This window comes from Glycine max, chromosome 20, assembly GCF_000004515.6.
Source record: "Glycine max cultivar Williams 82 chromosome 20, Glycine_max_v4.0, whole genome shotgun sequence".
Taxonomy (NCBI): Eukaryota; Viridiplantae; Streptophyta; class Magnoliopsida; order Fabales; family Fabaceae; genus Glycine; species Glycine max.
In genome coordinates this window covers 443,999-462,243 of record NC_038256.2, presented here as the reverse complement: position 1 = coordinate 462,243, position 18,245 = coordinate 443,999, and the positions used below count along the sequence as shown (strand labels likewise).

At 32.3% G+C, this 18,245-nt stretch overlaps 1 protein-coding gene across 2 annotated transcripts; it reads left to right on the top strand.

Moving 5' to 3' along the window:
- Positions 1–5,251: 5,251 nt before the first annotated feature.
- LOC100775304 (peroxisomal nicotinamide adenine dinucleotide carrier-like) lies at positions 5,252–15,414 on the top strand. 2 transcript variants are annotated; one of them, XM_041013043.1, is made up of 14 exons: positions 5,301–5,522; positions 5,597–5,698; positions 5,772–5,846; positions 6,193–6,323; positions 6,456–6,510; positions 7,122–7,274; positions 7,706–7,774; positions 7,868–7,975; positions 8,094–8,162; positions 8,437–8,491; positions 9,113–11,824; positions 13,396–13,481; positions 14,275–14,495; positions 15,116–15,414. In XM_041013043.1, the coding sequence occupies exons 1-11, from the start codon at positions 5,436–5,438 to the stop codon at positions 9,301–9,303; spliced, it is 1,095 nt and encodes a 364-aa protein (XP_040868977.1). In that variant the 5' UTR covers positions 5,301–5,435; the 3' UTR covers positions 9,304–11,824; positions 13,396–13,481; positions 14,275–14,495; positions 15,116–15,414. The 2 variants fall into 2 exon arrangements, with proteins under 2 accessions (NP_001242427.2, XP_040868977.1); NM_001255498.3 differs by lacking the exons at positions 13,396–13,481; positions 14,275–14,495; positions 15,116–15,414 and having other exon boundaries at positions 5,252–5,522; positions 9,113–9,796.
- The last annotated feature ends 2,831 nt before the right edge of the window (positions 15,415–18,245 follow it).

Here is an 18,245-nt window from a genome sequence, read left to right as displayed (position 1 = left end):
CTATTTTGTCCGAACCAAATCATCCGAGAGTTGGAGAATTTTTAATAAATTTTATAAAATATTAAATGAGTATCAAAATAGATTACACTTAAATTAGTAAGAAGTTTTAAGGAATATCTGGATTCATAGAGCTTGATCAACACGCATCGAAATCTTATAGCGATCACGAATAATTAGTTTAATGATCTTTCTTAACCAAATTACCTTTTTTTTCTTATGGGAGCTTTGTTTTCTCTTTGGAGGAGAGGAGAAACTGTTTTTTGATTTAGTGTATTGGAGACCATAATCATACCTTAGATTTTAAACCTATTAAGGTTCTTATTATCCCCTAATAGATCAAACTTGTTTCCGCTCATTAAACCCATGATTGTTAAACTCTCGATTTAAATCATAAAATCTTACGATTTTACGATTCTACTGAGGGTTGGCGAGTTAAATCGGAAGTAGAATCGAAACCGGAGTAGACTCGTCCGATTTTGCATAGACTTGAACGAGTTTGGGTAGACTCGCAAGTCTGCTCCGAGTCCATGAGTTTATGAAAACCGGAAACGACGTCGTACAACAACCCCCGAAAATGACTTTGACTCTCTCTGCTCACTCACTCTACCTTGTTCAAGCTACTAACCCCCCAAAATGACTCTCATTGAGCTACTCGCGTCGTGGTGGTTGTCGTCATCGTTGTCGTGCTGTCGTGCTGGACTGCTGAGCTAATCGCGTCGTGGTGGTCCTCGTCATTGTTTGAAACTTGAAAGCCCTCACTCATCGAAAGCCCTCATTTCCTGACCTAGCTCCAAACTTTGCTCCATGACGCTAAGGTGTTTTCTTTCTCAAAGCTTCTTTGTTAATTCATCTCTGTTAATTGAAAGTTTGAAACGATGCTTATTAAGGGAGTATCTATTAATTGAAATTCTGGCAATGCTATTGTTAGCTTCATTGTAGTGTTGAGTTTTGGGTTCTGTTGCTAAATTAAGGGAGTATCTGTTAATTGAAATCTCTGTTAATTGAAAGTTTGAAACGATGCTTAGTGTTGAATTCTGGCAACGCTAAGGTGGTCCCCCGAACATGGACAAATTATCTGTTAATTGAAATTTTGGCTTCATCAAGGGTGGGTAGTGAGTTTTATTGCTGCCTTTTGAGTAAACTCTTACGAGTTTATGATTCGATTCTACGAGTCGAGTTTACGAAATCTCTACGATTCTACATAGAATCGCGAATTTAACAACTATGATTAAGCCCATTTCAATTTTTTGTTGTCAGTCCAATAGACTCATTGAATTAGATCACTTTATATTGAACAAATCTAAATATAAATAATTAATATAATGTTATAATATAATATGTAGCCCATATTAGTTAATTAGGAATTATAAAATTCTTTAACATTGAGATCTTTTAGGTAAATTTATTTAAAAACACTTTTGGAAGAAAAAAATAATATGAGCTTCTCCAAATAAATCCTTAGTTATTTTAGATATTAATTGGGAAAGTTCAAAAGTAATTTTATTCTCAAAATAATATTTTTCTTCTTTATTTTTGCCTTTAAATTTACGAATATGCCATAAAATTACCAAAAGTAAGTTCCCAATGTTTATCCATACATAAATTGTATTTGTGATGCAGTAAATTAAGGAGTTGATAAGAACGAAATCAAATGAGGATGAATATATATTTATGCGGTATAAGTAAATTTTTTTACATGGAATGAAGATACAACTCATCATGTTTGGTCACCTCAAGTCAAATAAGTTCATCATGTAACACTCTAATTATAACTCTCAAAACATATAAAATAAATGACACGTTAATAAACTATATATATATATATGTATATATATATATATATATATATATATTTATTTATTTATGAGACAACATACTATACTTTAATTTTCTTCATATAGCCACAATATGATTGTGCCTATTGGCTTATGGTAGGTTGAAGTCTCTAACTTTCTGGTCTTGTTTCCAAACCTTAATTAAGTCATCATGGTAAGAATAGTTTCATTAGATTTCACACAATTGTTTTTATTTTCTTTAATGATAATGATGTCTTGGTGAACTTACCTATTTTCTGAGTTCTCAGTTCTCAGGGATGCTTCTTTAGCTTTGTGTTTTTTTTCGTCGAGATTGCACTTGTTTATCAGGCTTACACATTAAAATACTGAATTTGTTATGCTCTATTTCATAAACTTTTGCAAAAGGTGATCAAGTATCTCCTATTATCATCTTTCTCCACCTTTGTGCATATATGACTATACACATATGAAAGTGATTATTATACCCTACATAAAACAGTTTGATTTTGTTCTGTCCATTTGTTAGCTAACAAACATGTGTATGCTATAATGATATTGAAAATTTTCTCTGCCAAAAATATTGTTTCTTTTTTTGGTGGGAGCAGAAAGAGAAACAATATTTTAAGGTTGTCGTGTGAATTATGAAAGTCAGTCAAATAAATTAAATAGAATAACCATGTTTTATGACATTGTTAATACATTGCTAAAATTATTGGCCCAACATTTTTTAGTATCCATGTTCTGGATTGTTTTTCCATTATTCATTCTCGACTATGAATTGAAATTTTATATTATTAATATATGATTATATTTTTTCTTTCCTTTGACATTTTACTTATAAAGGCCTTGGAGCTTTATTTCAGCTCCTTCCAATGTGCCTGATTCTTTGAAATTGGATTGACTGTTAATTGATTGACACATTAGAGACCTAGCTAGGTCCATAACTTGGAACATCTATTATGTGTTTCTTTCCTTCTTCTTTTTTTCTTTTTTCTTTTTCAATCAGTTGGTTTTCCTCATTTTTCTGTTTCATATTGACTAGGAATTCATGGAAAGAAATCTCTTTGCTCTGAATGTCATGTGGAAGTACATGGAGCAGGTATTACATTTTTGTGCTACATGTTGTGGTTATTTTCTTTAGGGTTAAATTAAAGCATAGTAGTATTTGATTTGATTGAAATGTGCAACTTATCACTTGGGTGAATTTAGAAAGGAGCGAGAACAGGCAAATTCACAATTGCAACCTCATTGTATGCCTATATGATGGGCAGTAAACTGACAATATAGACAGTGTGGAGTTTGGAACTGATTCTTTTTTTATGTTTTATGCTGACATAAACCTTTTGCTGCAGGAAGCAAACTTCATGGATTGGAAGAAATTTATATCACCAGGATTTTCAACAAATCTGTATAGTCTAAAGCTAATATATATTAATTGGTTTTTTTCTGTTTATTTTTTCTACCTCTAATCATCTAATGTGTACAGTATATGGATATAAAAATGTGTTAAACAGTTAACTATAAGAAATGCATTTAATTAAGTTAATTAAACTGCTTCCATATTATTTGATAACGCCCACAACTAGTCACAGGCCCAGCCTTACACACATTTTGGGTTCCAAATTGAATGGGGTGTCTATCACAACCTCTCTGCAACTATGTTCCATCTGGGAATTACTATTCTCTTCTCGCTTTGCACTATTCTCACCCCCACGTGCTTAACAATTTTCAATATTCCCAAAATACCTTTTTCTGACAGAAATGGACCTATCACTTGTGGTCCTTTCATAACATCGTTGAGAACATGATCTTTGTAATGAAGAAACTTATAATCACAATCCTCAGCAAAGAGCACGTGACAACTAACCATGCGGAGTAAGCAAGGAATGCCATATACATGACCAAACTACCATAAAATCCTTTTTAGGGGTGTGTATGTGTGTGTAGTAGTGAGCTAAATCTGATGAAGCTTGATAAGAGCAAGATCTCCTGAATGCTAGTAACATATTTTAACATATTTTTTTAACTTATTGTTTTTTCAACTAGAAACTTTTGCGTATATATAATTTTTATTTTTACCTTACTGAACCCATAACTAATTTTTATTTATATCATTCATTGTATTTTAAAAAGCATAGTCTACCAAACATACAATTACAATTAATATTTAAAAATGTTATATTTTGCAAATATTTCCTAATATAAATTTCAGAAAATATTTATATATTTGAAATATTTTATAAAATAAAAAAAATATTTATCCGTGCATGTGACGGGTCACCCAATTTAGTAAATTAATAAAGTTAAATCTAACATGTTGATGGATAAAAAAATTAATAAAAATAAAGATAATTAATCATAAAAAAATAGTTGTTAAAAATTTCGTACCAATAATAATGTAAAAAAAAAAGAGTCAAATCCAAGTTAAAGACAGAGGGAGTAGGACTCACCTTGTTTAACATAATCCACATTACAGTGAGAAATGCTAGGAAGTAAATTATTAGCTTTCAGCTTAATGAGTTCAACCCCCCTCAAAATTATATTGACCTGTAATAGATGGACTTAACTCAAATTGACACAGATTCATCTACTCATTATATTCATGCTGACAAAAACCAAAGTTAAATTTTTGGACATTTGTTAAGTTGTAAATAGTTTTAAAAAAGTTGTCTCTAACCTAATGGTATTAAGATGCCACAAAAAAAATGGGAGGCACGTGTTGCATCCTTCTTTATTCATAGATCATCTCCATTCCAGTATTTTTTTTTTTCTCTGTTCTTTTACATATCTTAAGTGAGTCACACTATTAAATATTGCTTATCTTTATTTTTTACAACTTAAAAAGTTTTCTCTCCAATTCAACAATTTAAAAAATTTATTCAATAAATTCTACGAATAACTACATATCATTACATTTCATTAACATTAATTACTACTAACTTTTTTTTTTATTATTACTATTCAATAAAAAAAAAAGTTTATGTCATGTCCCACAATTTTTTTTGACACCTGTACAGGCTGTACTTATATAAACACCTAGTGCCAATAACAAGTTCTTGTTAAGAAACAGGTCCAGTAGAAGTTCTTATTAAGCAAGCACTAGTTCTCAACCAAGAAAAAAGAAAATAAGCACCTCCCATCGAAGGTGGCATTAGAATTCATACAAGTAAGTCTCTAGTATATAATAAAATTAATGCCAAAATAGAAATACACATCATAAATATAATAATATACAAATTATTAGAGATCTTACGCCTATCTTATCCACCCAAAAAAACGAAAATAATAATATAATTTACAAAATTTGTAACATTCTAAGAATGTGTATTAATGTTTTTTTTTCTTCTCTAATTTCTACCTGGCGTCTAACTACCAACCACCGAGTCAGCTCAACAGTTAACACCACATATAATAATAACCGTATTTAACTAATACTAATAAAAAAAACACAGTTTCACTGCAAGACCTTTTACTATATGAATGAATTGTGAAGTCAAAGTCTTATCATCTTGTAACTATTCTTTATATCTTGTCTTTGGCAGCAGAAGCACGTGTGAATTGAAGCTCAAATGAATTAAGGTTTAAGACTAAGGAAACAAGGGGGAAGAATTGAGGAAGAGGAGGAGTAACAAAACAAGTATGTCAGAATCAAACGCAATTGCAAATGGTTTGGCTGGTGCAGGTGGTGGAATTATTGCTCAAATCATAACTTATCCTCTTCAAACGGTACCCTCTCTTTCTCTTTCTCTTTCTTTTTCTCTCTTTGGCTTTGTAACCAATTCAATTGCAATTTTTTTCAGGTAAACACGCGCCAGCAAACTGAGAGAACACTCAAGAGGAACAAGCAAAGTTTGCCCTCCAACTCAACCACTGCTCCTGGCACTCTTCTTCAGATCTTTCAGGTTCAATTTTTGCTCTTTTTTCTTGGTTCTGTTTATGATGGTATCTTGATTATTGCTTGTGACCCTTTATCAGGTCATTGGAACTGAGGGTTGGGGTGGACTCTATAGTGGCCTCAAGCCTTCTCTTCTTGGAACTGCTGCTTCTCAGGTTATCAATTTTCAGTTTTTAACCATACCCCATAATAGCTTTTGCTCATTATTCAGTATTCACCTGTTTTGGATGCAAAATTCAAGGTTTAAGACATAACAGATGATACTAATAGCAGTTTGGTCTACCAGAAGGGGCTAGTCTCCTCTAACGTTATGAACAAGGATAAAATTAAAATCCCATTGAGAAGGATATCCACATTTAGTGTTCGACTGCGTCCCAGACAGTATTTCCTCTGAAAGAGAATTCTTGTGGAAAACCAAAAGCAAAAAAGGCATGATACATTATGTGCTTTTCAATGGGTTGTGGAGTGGTTATCTAAACACTTATATTTCAATGCTTTCAGGGAATTTACTACTATTTCTATCAAGTTTTTAAGAACAAGGCAGTTGCCATTGCAGCTGCACGGATGGTGAAAGGGCGTGGAGATGGTACTGTTGGGATGTTTGGTTGGCTTGTTGTGGCTGCCATTGCTGGGTGATTACACCATCATGCCACTTTTATTTGAATGTTGGATTTCAGAATACTCATGTTTGTTGTGTTTGTGATAGAGAACCTAGCTTCTATTTATTTGATTCATATTCTTATTGCAACTGTCCTGTTGTGCAGGTCCTTGAATGTGTTGTTCACAAACCCAATATGGGTTTTGGTGACTCGGATGCAGGTGCTTTCAGATGTTTCCATTTTCTTCTTGGACTATTTTATTTGAAGCCTTGCAGTCTGTAAAACATAATTCTGATTGCTTTTCATTGGTTTTTTTGTTTGTAAATGATCCATATTAGGTATATCAATGAGTTTTACTTTGGGTGTCAAGACCCCAATGAAATCCTTCTCGTTTACCTTGGCTTGGTCTTTAATTTAGTTAAATGTTGTCATGTGATGTAACCAACCTTACCTAAAGAGATATGGATTTTTGTATTTTTTATGAGTGTAGTCTGTATAAGTAAACACAGACAAATACAAATTCACATAAAGATTCTTATACTCTGGAGTGTCTGTTCATTCACATTCCTATACTTGATTACAAGGATGCACATGATTTCAAGCTATTCCATGTACAACCTGGGTTGTGTTACTTAAGTGTAACAAAAGTTCAGTACTTATCACATGGAAGTGCCTGGATGTGGCATAAAACCAAAAGGAGAGGAACAATCCATAGATTTTGAATGCTTAAAACTTGCCAGTATTCGATTTCCCTGTTGCTACACACAAACTATGCATCCATGTTTTGGGTCCAATGTCAATTATGTGTGACATTTTATATTTTGATTCTAGACTCATACTCAAGCACAAAGGAAAATCATGGACGAAAAGAAAGAAGCTTTAAGGAGGGCTGCTTCTGAAAGCACCATAGCAGACTCAACATTACAAGACAAATTGTCAGAACTCGATTCTATAAAACCTCGGCCATATGGAACTATACATGCGGTTAGTATCTTCTTATTTCACTTTTCTTCTCGGATAAATTCTTATTCTATACATTGGTCAGGGATTGTATGTGGATTTTCTTCTTGTTGTTGGTCTTTTTCCTCCTCTTAATCACTAGATTTTTTGTTGAAACAACAAATTTAATTATTTAAACTATCAGAAATTTTGTTGTTTTATTTTGCTTAGAAATTTCAGGCTTCTTTATTTTGAAAAATGATTTATTGTTTCACATTCTGCTTTATCCATTATCTTTGTCAGAAACAGAAAATGGCTGAGTTACCTCCTGCAGTTACATTCATGATCTTTCATGTTGAATTATAGATTTGTTATACACTTATACTGTTCCAGAAAAATGGCATAGATTACTCATAGGGTTGTCCTGGCAGTTTCACTTCTGTTCATGCTGATATGAATCTTTGTTTTGGTTAAAGGCTAACGAAGTCTACAACGAAGCGGGTATAGTTGGATTTTGGAAGGGTGTCATCCCTGCCCTTATTATGGTCAGTCTCATCATCATTTTTTATTTATTTGATATTTCAAGTTTATGTGGAATTTTCATATAATCTCCATATATCTGGGAATTTTCATCACAGGTATGCAATCCATCAATTCAGTTTATGATTTACGAGAGCTCATTAAAGCATCTAAGGGCAAAACGCGCTGCTAAGAAGCAAGGGAATACAAGTATATCTGCTTTAGAGGTATACATGTGGAAAGCATGTTGTAGGGGAACTTTTTTATTTGTTTTATGTCAAATGTTTGTATATCTTCCTTTGCTGTGCATATCAGTAAATAAGCATCCTCCTGTCCTTCAAAAAGGTCTTTTTGGTGGGAGCAATAGCAAAACTTGGAGCTACTGTCTCAACATATCCATTACTAGTTGTCAAGGTAAATTCTCCAATAGTTCCTTCATTTTCTCTTCACTAATTGCTTCACATTCATTCCATGCAATGAAACCAATCAACTCCATATTTTTCTGTCTTCAAGTCTTTCTTGTTGCAATCTGTATGTCATTAACTATTCAGCATGATAATGGCCTGACAACAGAATAGAGTTTGATCTCTTGCAGTTTTCTGCAAGGTCTCAAGTCTTGACCATAAATGCATCATAAAACTCGTGTATGCCTGATGACTCATACTACTACATGTTTCTTTGCACACAGTCAAGGCTTCAAGCGAAACAGGAGATTGGTGGAAGTAGCTCGTATAGATACTCAGGTTTGCTTTTAGATCGATGTGGTATAACTTAATTTGCCTTTGGACATTTTGTATATGTTTTCTTTTGTTTTATCCAATTTTTTTGGTCCTGTTTAAACTTCTGTAAGCACTCATACAAGAAGAAAATAAGAAAGTAAAATGAATTGAGCTTCTCTCATAAGTTAAAATTAGCTTACGCAATTCATTTTTATAGAAGTTCTCCAACAAAAAATATATTTACTATTAGTATTTATAAAACTTTAATCATTAGTGTAGTGCAGTGGTAATCTGCCTGTGTTTTTTTCCCTAATTATTCTGGAGAATGAGATTTGATTCCTGCTTCAGCAAAAGACATTTATTTTTGTAAGGCCCTAATTTTTTTGTTACTCTTTCTCACTTGAAGAGGTCTGACTCCAAAATTCACTTTAGGCCAAAAAATATGTCTGGGCTTCAAACTATGTTGTTACTTTGTTCAAATTTGCATTTTTCACGACAACTATAGTACACTTTCTTCATTATAACCTATAACTTTTGTATCTTTATGCCTTTCACTTACTATCTTGAAAAAGGATAACAAGGAAGAAACCAACTATTCCACTTTGTCAAAGCATGTCTTTCCCTTTTCTAAGTCTATAAATGCAGGTACTTTTGATGCGGTACTTAAAATGATACGTTATGAAGGACTACCTGGCTTTTATAAGGGGATGAGCACAAAGATAGTACAAAGTGTTTTTGCAGCTTCTGTTCTATTCATGGTTAAGGAGGAGCTTGTTAAGGCTTTTATGGTTGTGGCAGATAAGAGCAAAAAAGTTGTATCAAATATAAGTAGTTGACTTTCTTCTTTTGGATAAAGAAAGTAAAACAAGTAGTTGACTTCTTTACCATATGAAAGGGATAACTCCCTCTTGATCTACCTCTCCCTGTTGGTTATTCACAGATTCTGGTGAGAGAATCATGAACTTGAAGTCTTCACCAAATAATGGATGAAACTAACTCCACTAGTCTAGATGAGCCATCCTCTCTGGACATATGTTATCTCTTTGAAGTGCTGCAGATCACTTTGGAAACTGTCACATAGCTGATGTTCAAGATCCAAGGAACTGTCAAACTCTTAAACATGAAAGTGGCTTCCTCCTACAGCAGATTATTCTTGTTTTCAGTGACTGCCCTTTTGTGTTCTGAACTTTCATTACTAAGTTTGCCATATATCAGTGTATTTCTGTGTTTAGAAAGCATTATTTTCCAAAAAATTAAAAACAAAATGCATTCATATATAATTCTTTAATAAATAAACAAACAACCATTATGCTTAGCCATTGAATTGCATGTATGTTGGTGCAGAGAAGTTATTTTGTCATCATACAATATACAGTGGTAGATAGAGTCTTTTTTTTTTTCATTTGCAATGAGTTGTTTATGTAGCTGATCTTGAGTGAGAGGAAAGTTGTGAGTATGTGTGGTTGAGTTGAATGTGCTTGATTGAGAAGGGTGTAACACACCAGAGGATATTATCTTTTGTCTCCTTATACTACTAAATTAAAAATTTAGCATATAAGAATATCAGAGTTAACTAAGCGGAATTCTAAAACTATTCATCGATTACATGAATAAATCTAGTACAAAGCGCACTTACATGCTATACAAAACATAAGAAAAAGGGATACATGAAACATAATCTAAATCCCATGCATTGGGAGGTACCAATTATACTAATCTCTAGTAAGCGTCCATTTGTTAACCCTTAAAAAGTGAAACTAAAAAGGATGAGCCATAATGCCTTAGAGAGTGCTCTAAGGACTCTTTGTTGACTCTATTCTACAGACCCTTTCTTTAACTCTCATGGCTTCTCCTTTCTTTTTTCTTAAAGCTCACACTTAGGACTATCATTCCATCATAACATTACCACTATCTCCTTGAACCTTACCTCAACCTTAACTTAGGCACCTAGTGTTGACTTCCTTCACCAACACTAAGGTCACTAATGCACTAAAGCACCTAAACATCACTCTTAATCTTTAACCTCTCACCAGGGTCCCACTTTCCTATCACACTAGATGAGACCATGCTTATCGTTTCATTTTCTTTTTGCCTAACTAGGGCCTGCATAGCCTCTTTGTGAGATACATCCTCTTTCAAACCCCATGGGTAGCTCACATCGTACACAAGTCCTTGTCTAATGTATAAGCCTGCCTCACATCACTTACCTAGCAACTAGGCTCACGACTCCTTTATACATTAACACAAGAAACACACATACATCATGCATAAAGACATTTCCCAATTGGTTTCTAAAGATGTGTGGTTTGTATTATCTTTTTATTAGTCATAATCCAGCTACCTGTCATCTCTGGTTAAGCTCTAGCCAAGAGAGGCATCTCTCTCACTATGACTTCTTACTACCACCGGTCAAAAGTGGTTGAACTACCTTTTGTTATCGAAGGAGTTCCTCTAAAATATTCTTCCCTTACCCAAGAATGATTGAGTTTTCCTTCCCTATGAAGAAGGTTGTTTTTGTTCATGGGTGTTTGGGTGATGGTGCCTTCGCTCACCTCTAGGGGCCTTTTAGCTCTATCTCACAAATTCTCTAGAGTTGCCTAATGTCTTCTCTTTCTTGGAATCATAACTTTCTCTTTGAAAAATATTTTGTAAAAACACATTTTTTGCAAACCTTTCAATAAACTCATTTCTCCTTGGTGACCTAGGCGATCCTTAGTCCTTTTGCACATTGTTGTATGTCGGGGATATCAACCTTAGTGGAAAAATCTCCACCTTTTTTCTAAGAGACATAGGTATAGTCTTAAGTGTTTTAGATATCTTTTATTAAATAAGGTTTGTCGTGACATACAATAAATCTCAAGTAGATGAAAGTGTACAATAATGTCTGAAAGTGGTTTAGTCCATGAAAGTGTTTCTAATAATTTAATCTAATGCGTCAATTACTTAACCAATTAATCCTTAGAACAATTCATATTTAGAAATTGGTTAGACTGCAGAAACCCTAGATTGAAGGAATAGTCTTCTGTGCCCAAGTGGTTTAGTCCATAAAAGTGTTGATTTTATTATTATTTTAGAGTAAATTACACAAATCTTTGTAACTATCCTCCATTTTTAACCCCTACAAAACTCCCCCTGATTGTGGAGTTAAAATTACACGAACCTCCCCTCTACTTTTAATGAAATTTGGTTCCGAAAATACCCTTTCCTTCAAGTTTTTAACAACTGAACACTTGGGAAAACAATCAAGATCATGAAATGCTTTGAAGATGGAAGCACCTCGTGGAGTTGTGGGTGATGTTGCAAGGGTCGTGAAACTCCTCCCGCCCAAAACATAGTTGACGTTGCTACCTTTTTGTGGTCAGGTATTTTTTATTGCTTTTCGTTTTTTTTTTTTTTTTTTTTTTTGTGTTAATGTTGTTGGGTTAAGGGTGGGTGTTGTAAGTTTCATAATTTTTTGTTTCCTTTTTATGTTTTGTGTGATTGGTTGTGTTGTATGTTTTTTCTGTTTGCTTCCTTCTCATCTTTCGAAATTGTATCAATGAAGTTTTGGCTGTTTGACTCGTTTAAGTTTTCTAAAAATTATTGTGTTATGTTGTTGGTAAGGTGTTCGATAAAATGTCACAATGAAGAATCACATCATCTTCCAGTTTAAGTGGCAAAGGAAAAGTGATAGATGAATATGATAAATTGAAGATGAACATTGATAATTTGAATAGGAAAAGTGCTAAAATGAAGACCAACTTGACACTTGACGTTAATTTTGAATGGTTGAAGCAAACTGTAATTGCTTTCACAATTGTAATTGTAATTGTAATTGTTGTTGGCATTGTTATTATGGAAACTATATCTAAGTGACTAGGTAGGTTAAGGTAGTCATAGGTTGAAGTGTAGACTGTCCTTATTAAACATTTTGTAACTAAGTTTAGTTGGTCCTTAAATTATAGTGGATTCTTTGTTCTGTTAGTGGTTGTTTAGTCTAACAACTTAGTTGTCATGGTTGTTTATAGAACTCAAATGTTATTGTACAACATGGTTCCTAAAAGAACTTGTATTAAATGAAATTGGCAGTTGTTGATATTTTTCGTCATATATTTTACTTCATTTTCGTATGAGAATATATATGTAAGGCAAAAGAGGGCTGACTATAACATAATAAGGAGTGTGACATGAGAGTATATATTTGGCATATGTAAATAAGTTGCACTTTTGTAACAAAAATGAAAGTAAAAATTATATAACAAAAGAATATAGACCTACATATCATGAAATATGATACTTCATTAAAATAATAAGGTTCTTACAAATAGATCCCTACAAGTCAAAGCGCAAAGTATAAAAAGAGCATAAACTATACACCAAAAAGGTGTTCCTGTATAGTATGTAGTAAGAACAAGCTTGTTCTAAAAAAACACAGCCTTGTGCTAAAAAATTGGCTTCTTTCCCCCCAAAAAATTGTAAGCCCTGCACAAGTAAACTATCAATGGAGTGACTCAAAAAGCCACATTGTTGTATGAGTATACCACATTGTTTTTTAAGAAAATCTTTAGGATATGATTGCATTGATAAACCATTCATGTTCAAGATAAGCTATTTAAACAATATACCTGAGTGGTCAGCATGGATTGTTGAGATGCTAGTACATCATTTTGCATAGGTTCTATATTTAAATTGCTGCCACTAGGTTGTGAAGTTGGTGGATCTTAGTTTTGTTGTTGTCACTGACAAAAAATTTCTACACATATATGTAAGAGATGAAATATAACTTTTGTTAAGAGTAGTGGAAAATGTTCCCTTCCCAAACTTTTTGGTAGAGGGGGAATTTGTGTACTACTTGTTTACTGAAGCTATCTATTTCTGATATATTCTTAGTATTATTGTGGACTTGTGGTGGTTTAACATCTCTTGTTCATGATTATTGATTATTGCAGAAGATGGGACCAGAGAAGATCCTCAAAACCAAACAATCATCAATGGCAGTCTTTGGGTAAATTTGGAAAACAGCAGCTGTTCTGCGGTAATAAAATCCCCCAAACCAAACTTTTCCTTTGTTTAGCTATAGATATTCAAATAGATACCTGATGTGTATTATATTATTAATGATGTGGAGTTGAAAATGCTGTAATGGATGACTGGACATATCCAAAATATAAGATTAGGAATGAATGAATTATTAAAGAGAGTCAGAGTAGCAATCTATTGAGGACAATATGATGGAATCTTGCATAAGATGGTCTGGTCATGTCAGAGGAGAAAACCATAGAAGCCCCTGTTTATGTGTAGAAGTATTTATTACTACACATTAATACCCTGTTTAGCCTTGATCTTTAAGCATCTAGGGATCATTATTACTGTGACTTATTGCATAGTTGTATATGTAATTGGTTCTGTGACTGATTAATAACCTGTTTTACATCTTGTGGGGATCCCAAAGAACTTGACAATACTAGATAGGGAATGGGGGAGGGAATCAAAATATGGCAATGCTCTTCACAATGCCTTGGGATCCCAAAGAACTGGATTTTGTACATCCTTATGATGTTTTATAAGAACCTTGGGATCAAAATATGGCAATGCTCTTCACATTGCCTTCACTTTAATGGCTTTGTTTTTGTTTCATTCTCTTTTCTGCTGCACTGCTTGAAATCCACAACTTTTTGTTATAATTTATCTATATCTAGCCTATATTAGAATACAAATTTTATCAGTCCTTGATGTTTTGCTGCTGCATCAAACATATAAAGAACTCACAGTTGATTGCTGACATTTGCTGGAGGAGTTCAAATTGCTGACACTTTTTCCTTTTGCAGAGTGAAAATAATAAGACACCTGAACCTCCCAAGGAGCAGCCTGTTTTTAATTGCCCAATATGTATGTCTGCTTTGGAAGAAGAAACATCAACAAGGTGTGCTCATATTTTTTGCAAGAATTGCATCAGGGCTGCTCTATCTGCACAGGCTAAATGCCCTACCTGTAGAAAGGTTACAAGGAACTCACTAATAAGGGTGTTTCTACCTGCAACTAGTTAAAGGTATGACCAAAATAACTGATTATTTGCTAAGTTGGCTACAGTGTTTTCATGTCATTGTGACTTTGTAGATTTAAATTGTAATGAATACTGCTACAAAAGCCTGCCATTATTTTTCAGTTAACTTTTGGTTCATCTGGTTGGGTATTTTTTCTTTGGGAGTGTTGAAATTTAACTAATATAGGGATTTAAATAGGATATAGATATTTTCAGATGCTGTTAGATATAGGGTCATTTGGTTAAGCTGAGTTTTAAAAAAAAATGTTTTTTTTTCACAAAAGCAGTTCTCTGTTTTTTTTTTTTTGTGTTTGCCTAAGTTGTTTTTCCTAAAAAAAACAAAGTGGTTTTCAGCTTTTCCTAAGAAACAAATTCTATCTGCTTCTTAAAAAATTGACCCAGAGTACATAGGATTCATAGGATGTGACAGTGAAAGTATAAGGTGGTAGATGCAAAGAAGTGACAAGTTTATTTTTTCCTTTCATTTATTTTCATTATGGTTTTCAAATGAATATGCATGCTTCTGTCAGGGCCAAGAAATACCTTCCAAATACTGTTTCATTAAAAGAAAATGAATAGATTCATTAGTTTGTACCCTAAGTGGTTTCTCTTTTGTCATTCAACAGGATCTCTATCCAATCATAATTTGTGGAGTATCAGGATTCAGGAATGTAAGAAGAAGATTCATTGTACTCTGCAGAATGCTGAGTTCTGCGGAGTGCCTCTGTTGTTGCTGACATGTTTGTTGTAGCAGATGCCTATTTATTTTCAAGGGAGCTGTTTCTCCTCATTAATTTGTCATGTAATACGTCGGGAGGCTCTGTTTTTTATTTAAATTGTTCATAAACCTCAGGTTTTTTTACTTTTCATATTTATTGGTCAAAGAATAATCTTATAAGCAATTTATGAATGTATAGTTTACTGATAGCATTCCTTTACCTTGTTGTTAGTTGTGCTAGGATGTATGAGTAGCTATTTAATTCTTTCAAGTGTTTCGCAGTACCTGTTCAGCGTAGAATGATTAGTTTGGTTTCAAATTATATTTATTTGTTTTCTGGTCATCTTGTTGCTAATATTTGTTGGTTATTAATCATTTAAAACCATCTACTATTTAAAACCATTTAATGGATTTTTTTTAAAACCAGTTCTAATTTTCACACTTTTTTTTCCACCTACACATAACACATTCCTAGTACTCTCTGTACCAAAAAACATATATTCTTTCATTTCATCAAATTTTGTTTCTTTCTTTCTATATTTCTCTTTTCTTTTTTTTTTCATTCTAAAACATTTCAAAATAGGGTGGACGGTTATCAATACTCATTACATAAAGTCTTTTTCACTCCTATTACAACTTTGAAATTCTCATATCTTTTCTTTTTCCTCAAATCTCTTTCATTTTTGTTACAGCTTCAATAATATTTTTTTCCTATCAATATTACTGGTCTAAGTGATGCTAAGCTGGAATCCTTTAAGGTTTCAAATTCAAGTTTTATAAATAGGAAAAACACTATTAGCATGAGCAATCTTACAAAGTGGATGAATATTTTACAATTATAACGTGAATATAAAAAAAAAATCCTACCAAAATTATATTGCTTCAACTCAAAGTGAGCTTGGATTTTTTTTAAGCAAAATTTTAAGTTTGAAGACTGTAAATAGATAAATGTGATTGGAATGAGAAATCATATTAAAGGTAGTAAAGTAAGTTCTTGCCAACTAAATAAAATTGTTTTATAAATGATATTTGTTTACTTTTAACATTATTCATCATAACATTTTTTTCTCACCCCCTTTTTATCTCTAATTTAATAAGAGGTATATAGTCAAATTGGGAGTGAAAATATCATTAAAGAAAATGTTAAGATAAATCCTTAACATTGATTTTAAAAATCTAAAACATAAATCCTTAACATGATTTTAAAAATCTAAAACTAAGGCTTTATTAGAAAAAATATTTATTGTTTTTTTTCCCCTTCTTATCTCTCCCGTATCTAATAAGATATAAAAACTTAATGCTATTTCCGGATTCGAACCCATAACCAACAAGTCACCAAGGCACAACTTTACCGCTGCACCTGGGCTCGCCCTCATTTAATATGTATCTAATAAGATATATACAGTTAAAACGGGTGTTAGAATATCTTTTAAGAAAATATTAACATAAATTCTTAACATTGATTTTAAAAATCTAAAACTATGGTTTTATTAGAAATAATATTTTTTCCCTTTTTATCTCTCCCTCATTTAATATGTATACAGTTGAAATGGGTCTTAGAATATCTTTTAAGATAATGTTTACATAAATCCTTAACATCGATTTTAAAAATCTAAAACTAACGATTTATTAGAATTTTTTTTTTACATTTTTGTATATCTTTTTATCTCTCCCTTATTTAATAAGATGTATACAGTTGAAATGGGTGTTACAATGTCTTTTAAGATAATGTTAACATAAATCTTTAACATTGATTTTAAACTTTTTATACTTTTTCTCTTTTAATGTAGTAAATGTTTTCTTTTTCAATGAATGTTTTCCTCAGTTGGATTGATATTAACAATATCTTTTTTTTAATAAGATTTAATTGAGGGAATAAAAAAGATTTGTGCAGAGATGAACTATGCCTAGCTACTTAAATTCATATTGGACCTGTTTGAAATGAAACGTCTATTAATTAGAATTAAGTTGATCTATTTCCATGCAGATAAACTTTTGTACTTTAGTGTTAGAAACCGAGAACTAAGAATGGGAAATAAAAGACCAAATTTATTGAATAGGATAAAAAAAAATAAAGAATAGAAGAACACTCTCTCCTCCAAGAATTTTTTCCTTCATAAAGAGTTAAAACTTAATCTACAAAAATGATAATCCAAAATAAATCGCCCCTATCCCTTTACATCCTCCTGTTTATTTAACTCATGAACCCCCTAACTAACTAATTAATATCTTAATTATTTTAACTAACTTCTCCTTCTCCTGATACCCTTTCTGCCACTCTCCTCACTCTTCATTTCCGTCACCTAAGTGGTTGCTCTGTTTCTCCACATTAATTTGCTATGTAATACTAATATATAAAGATGCTCTGTTTTTTTAACAACAATGTTCATAAAGATGCTCTGATTATTGGCATGCATTTCTTGGGGAGGGGTAGAATGTTACTGTTATATATGCTGGTGTATGTATCTCTCATTTTTTTTGAGACTTAGTTGCATCATTTTAAATTGCGATTGCGGCTGCTGTGCTTCGGATTGCAGCGTGAAATTATTATATGTTTGCACTGAATGCAAAAAATAATTTTATAATTATTCTAATTATTGACATATCTTTTATCTATAACATAACATAACTTATCATTTATTTTAATATTTGGTATCTTCTAACATAATCTTCTAACATACCATACAACTTAACTCATTCAACTATCGACAATTAGAATTTCAAAATAGAAAAATGAAATCTAAATTTAATTTAATTTTGACAAAAAAAAAGTGGAATAGAACAGTGTTAAGGCTCTGTTGCTGCTCTAATGCGGTTCCATTAACATAGGTTTTATTGGAATTTTTTTATTATATTTTTATGTCCTTTTCCATCTCTCTTGTATTTAATAAAATGTTCACAGTTGAAATGAGTGTTAGAATATATTTTATGAAAGTGATATAATAAATCCTTAACATTTTACCGGTACCACATATATTTAGAGTACAAGTTAGCCAAGCATTATGGAATTGAGGGGAAATGTAATAGAGGGAGACGAT